This window comes from Grammomys surdaster, unplaced genomic scaffold (assembly GCF_004785775.1).
Source record: "Grammomys surdaster isolate TR1022 unplaced genomic scaffold, NIH_TR_1.0 126059, whole genome shotgun sequence".
Lineage (NCBI taxonomy): Eukaryota > Metazoa > Chordata > Mammalia > Rodentia > Muridae > Grammomys > Grammomys surdaster.
The window spans coordinates 1,536,445-1,548,933 of record NW_021620869.1 but is presented as its reverse complement, the minus strand read 5'-3'; the positions used below and the strand labels follow the sequence as shown (position 1 = coordinate 1,548,933).

General features: G+C 47.0%; 1 protein-coding gene across 4 annotated transcripts in view; it reads left to right on the top strand.

Moving 5' to 3' along the window:
- Positions 1–12,489, top strand: part of D2hgdh (D-2-hydroxyglutarate dehydrogenase) — a 19,906-nt gene that overhangs the window by 5,412 nt on the left and 2,005 nt on the right. For all 4 annotated transcript variants that reach the window (XM_028755371.1, XM_028755374.1, XM_028755375.1 and 1 more), the window contains exons 5-9: positions 1,616–1,809; positions 4,596–4,764; positions 7,072–7,215; positions 7,908–8,050; positions 11,225–11,390. In XM_028755371.1, coding sequence (XP_028611204.1) covers positions 1,616–1,809; positions 4,596–4,764; positions 7,072–7,215; positions 7,908–8,050; positions 11,225–11,390 — 816 coding nt within the window. The remainder of the gene's footprint in view (positions 1–1,615; positions 1,810–4,595; positions 4,765–7,071; positions 7,216–7,907; positions 8,051–11,224; positions 11,391–12,489) is intronic.

Below are 12,489 nucleotides of genomic sequence, written 5' to 3'. Positions count from 1 at the left end.
GATGGATGGATGATGGATGATGGATGGATAGATGATGGATGGATGGATGATGGATGATGGATGGATGATGGATGGATGGATGGGGCAGAGTTCCCCAAGCTACCAACTTTATTTCTTTTCTATGGCCTTTTTATACCTTCTTTGACAAAATTATTTAAAAAAATTACCTCACAGATAAAATATTACACCAAAGGGGAGTTACAGAAGGATGTTGATATTAAGTTCAAGGCAATGTTTCATCCTGTAAGCTCATTATAAGTTCAAAGCAACAGTTTCACATGGTCTTGCCTTATCATAGTGGACATCCTTGGACTTGACCTAGGATGAATATTTTTCCTTGATCACAAATCTGTTCCAAGCCTGTTTTTCCTTTTAGTGTAATTATGAGAGCTCATTGTACTCCTTACTATGCAGCCTTTACTTACTATTATGAAGAGTGGGCACATTCTATTCTTGTTTCTAATTTTATTATATCTCTCTAGCAAACAACTAAAACCATCTCTTAAAACTTTCTTCCTAAGATTATTTGAATCAAATCAGGAATTCTATAAAATAATTAATTCATTTTTGTTTTTTTTAATTTATTTATTTTTATTTTATGTGCATTGGTGTTTTTTTTTCAATTTATTTTATTTATATGAGTACACTGTAGCTGTAATCAGACACCAGGAGAAAGCATTGGAATCCATTATAGATGGTCGTGAGCCACCATGTGGTTTCTGGGAATTGAACTCTGGACCTCTGGAAGAACAATCGTTACTATTAACCACTGAGCCATCCCTTCAGTCCATAGTTAATTCATATAAACAGTATTAATTCATGAAAGTTCATTTTTACATTGATCTGCAGGAAGTCTGCTCAATAGGATCATCCAGGAATCCTTAGTCTCTGTTAGAGTGACAGGAAATGCATATCAGCTTCAAGAAGCAACCTGAGATGAATTCTCTTGGGACCTTGCCTCTCAGAGCTCACCCATCTTAGGCCATGCAAAAGGGTAGGCCACTTCCAGGAAGGTCACCTGATAGCCATAGCCTTTCTAAATAGCTCCTGTCAGGGACAGAACTAGCAGCTGTGTCAAGGACATCTTCGGTGTGCTGTAAGTCATTAGGTGGCTCACACAGTGGGCGTATCACACAAGTCTCATTTGCATCCAGTCCTTGTCATGGCAGCTCTTCCTGGACGTGTATGGCCATACAGTGATACCTGTGAAGGGGTTTCATAGCTTTTCTTCAGTACTGAGGCTAGATAGCTGAGGGGACTGCTGTTTGCAGTTGTCAACAACCTTCTCACCACCAGAAAGTATCTAAACATTGTAACTCAGGAGCCCAGCAGGAGCCCAAGGCACTGCTTCCCAACAGACCTTTCTAGTACTCTCTCCTCTTAACTATACAGGAAGCTTTTCTTCTCCATTTTTGCCCTTCTTGTTTTTCTTGTTTTATTTTATAATTACAAAGGACTAAGTGTTTTTATTTTGTCTAGAAGGAAGAGAGGGTCTCTGAGGAGAACGTTCCTTCTGGGAGATTCTTACCTCCAGGGGAGTCTGGGGTTTCTCAGCAGTGAGTTTTCATACTCCTAGAAAGCCAGAGGTTGTTGGTGACTCAGTTGCTCTTTGTAGGAATTCTGGTTTGCCAGGCAGGCTGTGTGCTGGAGGAGCTGAGCAGGTATGTGCAGGAGCGGGACTTCATCATGCCGCTGGACTTGGGAGCAAAGGGCAGCTGCCACATCGGGGGCAATGTGGCAACAAATGCTGGTGGCCTGCGGTTCCTGCGGTATGGCTCTCTTCGAGGGACTGTCCTGGGCCTGGAAGTGGTGAGCCAGATTCTAAAGGGGTGCAAAGCCTGCCCTGGGGATGTCCTAGCTTCCTTCTGAGGCTGTTGTCTTGGCAGTGGTATAGAATGTGAGCTTATATTGTGTGTATAGCCATTCCAGGTTAGGGACCCCATTGTAATGGTTTCTGGCTCTAGAAGCTTCAGAGACGTTTTGAGTTCACATAGGAGCCACCAGGGGGCACTTTTCTCAGGCGGTGACACTCCATTTGTACCCAACTTTCAGAAATTGGAGAATGACAAAGGTTTGCTAAGGCCAACTTGGTATGGAGTTACACCCCTGCCAGCTCACTCCATGACCCTTGAGTCTCCTTCCCTGAACCCTTTTTCTCATTGATGTGATAATAAAATAACTGACAGAAGTAACTAGAGGGAAGAAGGGTTTACTTTGACTCATTTTGAGAGGATACAGTCTCTCTTGGCTGGGGAAGGATGCTGGCTAGAGTGTGAGGAAGCTGGTTACATTGTTTCAGAAAGCAGAAAGAGATCAATTCTGACTCATGCTGTTTAGTCAAGCTGGGGGTTATTGCTGTCCACATTCAAGGTGAGTTTTTCTATCTCAGTTAAATATTTCTGGAAACACCTACATAGACACCACAGGCCTAGGGCTTCCTTGGTCCTCTCTCCAACCACTTCCTTACCCTCCTTCCTCTCCCTCTTTTTCTCCCCCTGGTCCCCCCCCCCCCCATGATGCTGAGTGTCTTTTATCTATCATTCTTTACCTTGTTTTCTGAGACAAAGTCTCTTATTGAACTTGGAGCTCACTGATTGGCTAGACTGGTTGGCCAGTGATCCTCCTTTCTCTGCCTCCCAAGGCTGGGATTATAGGCACAAGTAGATATGTCAGGTACACACAACGATATTTGTTATTTGTTTAGTTATTGAGTCAGGGTTTCACTGTGTCACCCTGGCTGTCTAGAGCTCTTTGTGTAGATCAGGCTGACCTCAAACTCACAGAGATCTGTAGTGGTGAATTAGCCAACTGCTTTGGCTCTCAGCAGGTTGAGAGCATTCCCAGCAGGTTGAGTACACTACACACACACACACGCACACACACACACACACACACACAAACATTCACACAGAAACACAAACGTGCGCACACCAGCTAATTTTGATATGCCTTGACTAGCTAAATGGTTGGGCACGTCTAAACTTCCCTCAAGGCTAGCAAACACGCCCCTCTGGTATTCCTGAGTTAACATCTTTCAAAATCTATATTTCGTCTCTGCTACCCCAGACCCAATTGGGGAAGTGGCCCTTAGGGCCACTTTCTTGGATTCTTACCTGCCGGCAGGCCTTTAGGTTTCATCTTTCTGCTTCTCGATCATGGTGATTGTCCCCCTCTTTCCTCTTTCTCAATTCCTTGCTTGCACAGTCTAACAGTCCCGCCCTGTCTCCCTGCCCAGCCATTGGCTGTATGGCAATTCTGTTACCAAAGGAAGCCAGCTGGGAGCAGGGACCCTCAGGTCTGAAAGTGTGGCTTTTGGGAGCCCAAATAAGACAAAGCATTAGAATCAGTTCCCAGTAGAGACCCTCCTGCTTCAGTCTCCTGAGTGCTGGGATTAAAGGCATGTGTCACACATATTTATTTCATGAGTGTGTATATAACATGGCACATATGTGAAGGTCAAGGACAGATTGTGGACACTGGTTCTCTAGTTCTGACATGTGGATTATAGGGATTGAACTGGTTTGCAGGCTTAGTGGCAGATGCCCTTACCTGCTGAGCCATCTCACGAGCTCTAGCCTGGGCTTTTTATGTGGGTGCTAGAAATCAGGACTCAAGTCCTCTGCTTGTACAGCATTTTTTACCCACTGAGCCATCTCCCTGGGGAGCCATCTCCCTGGCTCCTGTTTTTCTATTGGTAAAGTTGATGGTGAAGGTTAACTCGCTTTGTTACATCTATTGCTGGGTTCTAAGGGCAGAGCCCCTGTCTTATTTGCCAGGTAACCAGGGCAAGTGTAAACCATGCCTTATCCAGCAAGTCCCAGTGTCCTAGTGATTCTGTTTTCTGGCTGGTTATTTTATTATTATTATTATTATTATTATTATTATTATTATTATATTTACAGTCATGGTAATTCAGTACACCTCTGACTTAAAGTGTTAGCCACTAAGCCTCAGGTAGAAAGAATTGCAATATGGGAACCAGCAATGCCTTTATGACTGAGGGACTCAGATATGGGAGAACCCGAAGGCAGGATTGTTTTCTGCTGTTCAGTCCTCCCAAATGTGCTCCCCCATCTCCAGTTGTGCTCCTTGATCCCCTTTCGTGGGCTCCCAGCCTCTTAGATGTGTTCCCTGCCCCTAAGCTGTGTGTTGGCTACTCCCAGCTCTACAGGTTCCTTGTTTCTCCCAAATCCGTTCCCTGCCCTTTGCAGCCATGCTTCTGGCTCTTCCAGTCTGTGCTCCCTGCTCTTCCTAGCTGTGCTCCTCACTTGAACCCGCTCCCTGGCAGGTGTACTCTCTGTCTTGAGTGGGTTTTCCGCCAGCAGCCAGACAATGAACTTCTTGGCGTGAGATTCAGTCGGAGGGAACCTTGTTCTAGCTGGGGAGAAAGGTTATCTTCAGTCTGAGTGTCAATCCACTCCAGGTTCCATTCATTCCCAGGCTTCATCCTGAATCAAATGGGGCTGGAATGGGCAGGATGGGGGAGGCTTTATGCCTGGCTACTTTTAGGGGGTGGGTATTTGGAGTTGGGTCAGCATATCCAGAGAAGGGAAGGGTGGTCGATGCAGGAAGGCCTGTCTTTTTCCTCTTGCCAGGTACTCGCTGATGGGACCATCCTGAACTGCCTGACCTCTCTGAGGAAGGACAACACAGGTTATGACCTGAAGCAGATGTTCATTGGGTCAGAGGGCACCCTGGGAGTCATCACTGCTGTGTCCATTGTGTGCCCACCCAGGCCCAAGGCTGTGAATGTGGCTTTCCTTGGTAGGTCCCTCAACTTGCTTCTGAGCCAGCTAGCAGAGTGAGCATCTGCTCTGGACATGTAGGTGTGAAGGTGGAATGAGAGGAGCCCATTGCCCCTTGCCTCTCTGCTTCCCGTCCGGAGGCCGTCCGGAGGCCGTCTGGAGGATCTGGGTCCTGGCCTTCCGAGTGTAGCCTGAACCAGAAGTGACGATTGTTACTGGTCAGAACACACTTCATTCTCACAAAATTGAGATTTTTCTTCTCTGTTCCACCAAAAAGTATGTTGTGTGACCCTGAGAGAGGCAGAGGCATAGTGGTAATTGCTCTGGCGCACTGGGTCTCTCTCTCTCCCTCTCCCTCTCTCTCTCTCTCTCTCTCTCCCTCCATATCCCTCTCCCTCTCTAGCTCCACAGTTGGCTGTTGCTTCTGCATACATAGGGCCCTCACACCATTCAGTCTTCCTTTTCTATGCAGGAGCTGTGAAGCCAGCTTCTGTCTATGGCCTGCCTTATCTGCCTGTGGTTCATGTTTTTCTCTTTTACCTTCTTTTGGATTGCTATCTGCTCTTCTGCCTGAAGCTGACTCATTCAGTTAAACTGAGTGAGTTCTGGAGGGAGCCAGGCATTCTTGACTCACCAAATCCCAGCAGAGACGGCTGGAGGTCTTGCAGTCTCTTCCCAGTTACTGGTTCCTATTGTGTTCCTTTAGTCTTTTTATTTGCTTTAATTTGTGTGGATATATTGGTACACATTTGTGTGTTTTTTGTGACAGTCAGAGGCCAACCTTGGGTATGGTCCCACCTTTTTGTTTGAGACAGGGCTTTTTATTATCCTGTAGTCATTGATTAGATTAAGCTAGGCGGCCAGTGAGCCCCAGGAATCCACGTGTCTACATTTCCTAGGCAGGAATTCCAGATATGCACTACCATGCTGACTTTTCTTTTACATTCTTTACTTTCTTCTCTTCTTCTTCTTTGTCTTCCTCCTCTTCCTCCTCTTCTTCCTCCTCCTCCTCCTCTTCTTCTTCCCCCTCCTCTTTCTCCTCCTTCTCTTCCTCCTCTTCTTCTTCCTCCTCTTCTTATTCCTCCTCCTCCTCCTCTTCCTCCTTTTCCTCCTTCTCCCTCCTTCTCTTCTTCCTCTTCCTCCTCTTCCTCCTCTTCTTCCTCCTCCTCTTCCTCCTCCTCCTCCTCCTCCTCCTCCTCTTCTTCTTCTTCTTTTCTTTGTATGTAGTTTTACCTGTGTGTATGTCGTTAGGCCCATATGTATGTCTGTGTACCACTTGTATGCAGTACCTATGGAGCCTAGAAGGAGTCCTGGAACTGTGGTTACAGGTGGTTGTGAGCCACCATGTGGGTACTGAGAATGGAACCCAGATCCTTTGGAAGAGCAGCCAGTGTGCATAACCTCTGAACCATCTCTCCAGCTCCCGTGCTTGGCTTTTCAAGTGGGTGCTGAGGATCAGACTCAGGTCCTTATGCTTAGACACCCAGCACATTAAAAAGACATCCATTTCTCCAGCCCCAGGTACTTTGTCTTAAAAGTCTCTGCCACAACATTGTTTATGGGCCAACTCTTATCTGTCTGCATCAGACATTTCTCAGTCTCTTGACTATAAATGCTACCAAGAGCATTTCTTGTAACAGAGGACCCAGTTTCTCATAGTGTCATGTCTGAGTGTTCTGAGCTACTTTGGGTTGTATATAGGGCCTTGTTTTGAATTATTTGTTTGGTTCCTAGAATCCTAGGGTAAGGGTGGTTTCCTCTGGGAGGGGTTGTGTTGCTATTGCTAGGTAGTCCTGGATCTTCTAAAGTCCAGGAATGTCATCTCCTACCACAGGGTTTCTGGATCACCTACCTGTGGATACATTCCCTGTGTTTCTTTCTGTGTCCATACTTGAGGGGCAGCTACCCTGGGGCTGTGCTGTGGCTCCTGAGCCCCGTAGCACTGCAGGGATCTCATGTGTCCATAGATGAGTGTTTGATGAATTTCTGAGATCAAGTTAGATCTTACTGCAGATGGGAGAGAGGAATGGCCCACTTCTGGCAGCTCTTGGTCTGCCCCCTGTCCCCGATTCCTTTGGCTGCTCTGAGTGCCCTGTGACAGCTCTTAGGCATAGTTTCAGATCTAGAGACCTTGAAATATACTCATGGGCTGATCTGTGGAGTGTTTTCTAGGGCACCAAGCCATCAGTAGTTACTCTACTTGTCGGTGTGAGTTGGGTTGATGTTGCTGCTGAGAAGGGGAGAACTAGCCAGGCGGTGGGTGAAGCCCTGGGTTCTACTGTTCTCCACTCTGTCGTGCCTGATGCCCTGTGTCACATCATCGTAGGCTGCCCTGGGTTTACTGAGGTTCTGCAGACCTTCTGCACCTGCAAGGGGATGCTGGGCGAGATCCTGTCTGCGTTTGAGTTTATGGATACTGAATGCATGCAGCTGGTTGGACAGCACCTCCACCTGACCAACCCAGTACAAGGTACCTACCCCTGTGCAGCTTGGCTACGCTGTCCTGCTGCTTCAACACTGAACGTCTCAGGAGGATGGGTGGGCAAAGAGCACTGTGTGGCTATGGGTCATTGTGTATAGGAAAGCGTTGCTGTCTTTAACACTTGATTTCAGTCTGTAGTAGGATGAACTTGTACCATTGTTCTGGAAGAAGCCTTAATGTTGTGTTAAGGGATGGGACAGTGCCCCTTGGTAAGTTAGTAATACACCTTTAACTTTTTGAAAGTTGAAACAGTAAGTTCTTATGATAGAAATTGTAGCCATTAGCATGTCGTAGCCATGTCTGAGGTGATCATCTACCAACAAGTAGCCTTTCCCTGGGGTTCTGGAGTCTGTAAGAAGAGACAAGCCCGCTCTTGCCTTGCTGTGGCAGCCCTTCTGCATCAGGCTGTTGGGAGGTGTGGAACTGGACCCAGGCTTAAGGCTAAGTGAGCAGGGTGGGGCTTCCTGCAGAGGTTCACCTTTGGTCTATTTCTCTGTCAGCAGAAACCTTACATTTAACCCATGTGGATTTTAGCATGCCTGAATAGTTCCTGTTTTGTAGGTCACCTCAAGCACTTGAGAAGAGCTGTCTTGGCTTCGTGACTGGGAGGAAAGTGGCTCTAACTCTGGATACTGGCAGGTGGGACTGGGACTCACACTTCATCCCCTGCTCCCTTTCAGAGAGTCCGTTCTATGTCCTGGTTGAGACCTCAGGCTCCAGTGCAGGACACGATGCTGAGAAGCTGACCAACGTCCTGGAGCAGGTGCTGAACTCTGGCCTGGTGACAGATGGCACTATGGCCACCGACCAGAGGAAAGTCCAGGTGCTGTAACCCTGCTTTCTCTTCCTTCCCTCCTGTTCACATAGCTAGGGCCTAATCTGTCCTGCAGCGATGGGGTGTGTGGCCAAGATACCACAGGTTCCGTAGTATAGATAGAAAACCTCTTTGGAGTAAAAATTGTATTCTTGGTATCTAGATCATTTTCACTAACAGTAAAAAGTTACCCCCACACAACTCTCCCCACCCCCAGGCTACATGGTGAATAGATCTACATGGCTGACTATGTGCTGGCTATAAGTTGGCTACAGCTCTCCACAGACGTGTGTGGAGAGGCAGGAAAAACTGTAAGCACATGGAAGACAAGCCTGAAGGCCTAACAAGTCCAGGGGAAGAGAGTGTCTGAGGAACAGCTTTGACTGTTGCAGGGAAGCCATCTGGGCTCCTGGGGGACACAGGAACAGGAGGCATTTCTGTGTGGTAGCTGCTGTTTACCTAAACTGGGAGTTTTATTTTCTTGGTGTCTGGCCCTGGTCCTGCTGTCTGCAGTATGAAGAGCTGCCAGCAGGGGGCAGAGGGGCTGCAGGGAGTGCCAGGATTGGGCCTTGGAGAGGAAAAAGGCGTGTGAAAACGTGGATTGCTCGAGTTGTGACCTCTGGAGTCAACCTGTTATGTATTCTATTCAGTTTATTAAATTGTTTTCTTTATAGTTAGGGTTGTTTTGTTAGTTTGTTGGCCTTTAGGCTTTGTTGTTCTTGTTTTTGTTTGTTTTTGAGACAAGGTTTCTCTGTGTAGCCCTGGCTCTACTGAAACTCACGATATAGACTAGGCTGGCTCAAACTTGGAGATCCACCTACCTCTGCCTCCTGAGTGCTGGGATTAAAGGTGTACCCCTCCCTAACCCCCAGACTCCCAGCCTGGCCAGATTTTTTTTTCTTTCAGAGATAGGTTCTTATATAGCCTCAGCTAGCCTTGAACTTACTGTATAGTTCAAGATGTCCTTGAACTTCTGGTCTCCATCCTCTACTCCATTTGTGCTTAGATGTGCTCACATGCCTGGTTCATGTGGTGCTGGTGATCCTAAGGCGTCATGTTGCTAGGTGAGAGCTCTACCAACTGAGCTCCACCAGCCCTGCAGCCCGTGCCCGCTCAAGTGTTACCTGTAACTAATTGCAGCCATTACTTCATACTGAAGGTGTTGAGGGGAGTGTGGCGGCCCTTGTGGCCTGTTGATTCCACGAGGATGCCTTTATGCCGCAGATCGAGTTTGGAGCTTGCGGTGGTGAAAACAGTACTCCTTTTTATGGTTGGTGGTGACGCTGCATCCACTCCTGATGGCAGAGGTGCCCAGTGTGAGTCCTCAAGTTCCCCACACGCTCTGCTGGGTCCCTCCGGGGTTTCCTAGAGAAGGTGTGGAGGAGGCTGGAGTGTCCCACCATCCCACACTATACTTGGTGCTGGACTTGGAGTTGGAAACACCCTTTTCTGGAGCTGGAGTTCAGTGGGATGACATGGCCTGCTCCCTGAATCTTTGTCTGGTGCAAGGATGGTTTTGAAGATGTTTCTGCTTACTTCTCAGGTTAAATGGGGTCCTGGGAATACTGGGCAGTCCTGCCTTCTGGTCCTTTGGTTTTTTTCCTCCAGAAGCCCTGAGTTTTCTTTTTCTTTTTAAACTTGTGTGTGTGTGTGTGTGTGTGTGTGTGTGTGTGTGAGAGAGAGAGAGAGAGAGAGAGAGAGAGAGAGAGAAAGAGAGAGAGAATGCATATGTGTGTGTGAGAGAGTGCATGCACGTGTGCGTGTATGCGCATGTGTGTGGGGTGTTGAGGGTTTATGCTGCAGCAAATATGCTGAGGTCAGGACAGCCTTTGGGAGTTGGTTCTCTTCTCTCACTCTGGGGATTGAGTAAGGTTATCAGATTTGCCACAGCAAAATGCTTTAATCCACTGAGCTGGCCCAGCCACGACTGAGCTGGCCCAGCCACGGGTTTTCTGACATGCCCTAGGAAGCTGTGCCTTGTGTGGATCTAAAGAGATCTTGAGTGTCATACGTTTGAGGAGACTGCTGTACATGGCTTTCCCAGGAAGATATAAAGACACATGTATGTACTCCAGACAAGGAGGATAAAGACAGACTAAAGAAAAAGTCAAGTCTGTCCTGGCATGATGACTCATTAGGATTATTTACAGGAGCATGTCTGGCTCACAGGGAAGCAAATGCCTCAGAAGGTCCGAACCTCTTGCCTGCTAAGCATCTATCTATGCAAATGAAGCATCTGTTTATGCAAATGAGTTCAAATCGTTGAGGCAGCAAGTGGGCATTAGCTCACATAGCATTAGGAACAAACAAGAATCTGGGAGCACTAAGATTATTCACGATCTGCCCTTGCTGGTTTTTTTTTTTAAGATTTATTCATTTTTATTTCACATATGTGAGATTTGCCTGCATGCACACATACATATACATTGTAGATATATGCACTACTTCACACCGTGTGTCTGTAGAGCTCAAACAAAAGAAGATACTGGATCCCCTGGGACCTGTAAGACTGTTAGCCACAGTATGGTTGGACAGAGCCTTGATCCTCTGCGAGAACAGCAGTTGCTCATAACCTCAGAATCGTCTCTCTAGCCCGAGTTTGCTTTTATGAAAGATCCTGTTGTTCCTCACTGTGACACTGTTAGACAGAAGTATTGTATCTTACTTATAGCTGCCTCCCCACTACCACCTTCAGTCCTTCCTTCCTTTCTTCCTTCCTTCCTTTTTCCCATGGGTCTCTTCCTTGCCCCAGATAGGTCCTCTTCTGCTTTCATGCCACATGTATATATGTGTGCATACAGTTAAATATAGACTCTACCTGTGATAGAAAATGTTATCCTATTTGCTCATTTTTTGAGATAGGGCTTCTGGCTGTCCTGGAACTCCCTCTGTAAACCAAGCTGGCCTTGAACTCAGAGAGATCTGTCTGCCTCTGCCTCCGAGTGCTGAGATTAAAGGTGTACATTACCACCAGCCACCACCGTCTGGTAGTAGTCTATCTTTTCAAAGTCTCTGTCACAACACTGTCACAGAGCTGGTCCCTTCTACAGCCCAGTTGGCCTTTGTACTTCCAGACCTTCTGCCTACTTCTGTGGAGACCTGGATTAAGGCAGCAGTATTTCAGGGACCCCTGCCCAGGACCGTGTTGTGGTATGCTCTGACTGTGTGTCCTCACTATCATAGATGCTGTGGGCCTTGCGGGAGAGGATCACAGAGGCGCTCAGTCGTGATGGCTACGTGTTCAAGTATGACCTATCCCTCCCTGTGGAGCGGCTCTATGACCTTGTGATTGACCTCCGCACCCGCCTGGGCCCTCGTGCCAAGCATGTGGTGGGATATGGGCACTTGGGTAAGCAAACATGTCATCCTGCCCCTGTGAGCAGCACAGTGTCACTGTGGTGAACTGAATTAATTTAAACACATTAAAGACAGCCTCGGAGGCATTAAAGTACATCGGTGTCACATTAAAGAAAGCTTAACTTGCCCTTGAATTAATTCAACCAAGAACGAACTAAAGTTTGCATTCCTATGTCTGTTGTGTGTCTGCCTATGCCTGCCTGAGATCTTTGATTTTGACTATGTTCCTATTTCTGTTTGTATCTGTCCCTAACAAAGAACTTGAATCTATATTTATCAGATAGCCCAAGAGAGGTCACATGAGGAAGGAATGAGGGGTAATTTATGGAAATCTTTAACAGAATTTCACAAGCGCTTGGATTATTTACTTCAGCTTACCCCTACTGGCCCCAAACCACTCAGCAAAGCAAACGGAACTATAAATATACACTATCAAGTGTTGATTCCAACATTTATGGCAGGTATTTGTTGTTCAAGGTCATTTTTCAACCTGTTTGCTGTTTTTAGCAAATGATTACCAGCACAACACGCACACATGCACATGCAAACATGTATTGCCCTCTGGGTCAGAAGCGTGGAAAAGTAACAAGATTATACCTATGCATTAGCTTAGGCTGTAAAAGCTGATTACACAGGGAAAATCCAAGACAAGTAAGGTTGGTTGTTTTCTTAAAGATGGGTTGAATAAACAGGCTTGGGTATAATTAGCAGGATATCAGATCTCTTATGTTGTCTTATATTAACTTGGCTGTGAGGTCCAGCGAAAGTTCCAGTTTCTTAGACTGTAAGAGAGATTTTCGTAAAACCGTGTCTCTACAGTGACCTCCATAGCTGAACTTGTCAGTTGAGTTCTGTGGCTGAGACAGTATCTTTGGACTCCAGTCCTGGCTGGCCTGGAATCCACTCTGTAGACCAGACTGGCCTCAAACTCATGGAGATCCTCCTGCCTCTGCCTCTCTGCCTCTCTGCCTCTCTGCCTCTCTGCCTTTGCCTCTGCCTCTCTGCCTCTCTGCCTCTCTGCCTCTCTGCCTCTCTGCCTTTGCCTCTGCCTCTCTGCCTCTCTGCCTCTCTGCCTCTCTGCCTCTCTGCCT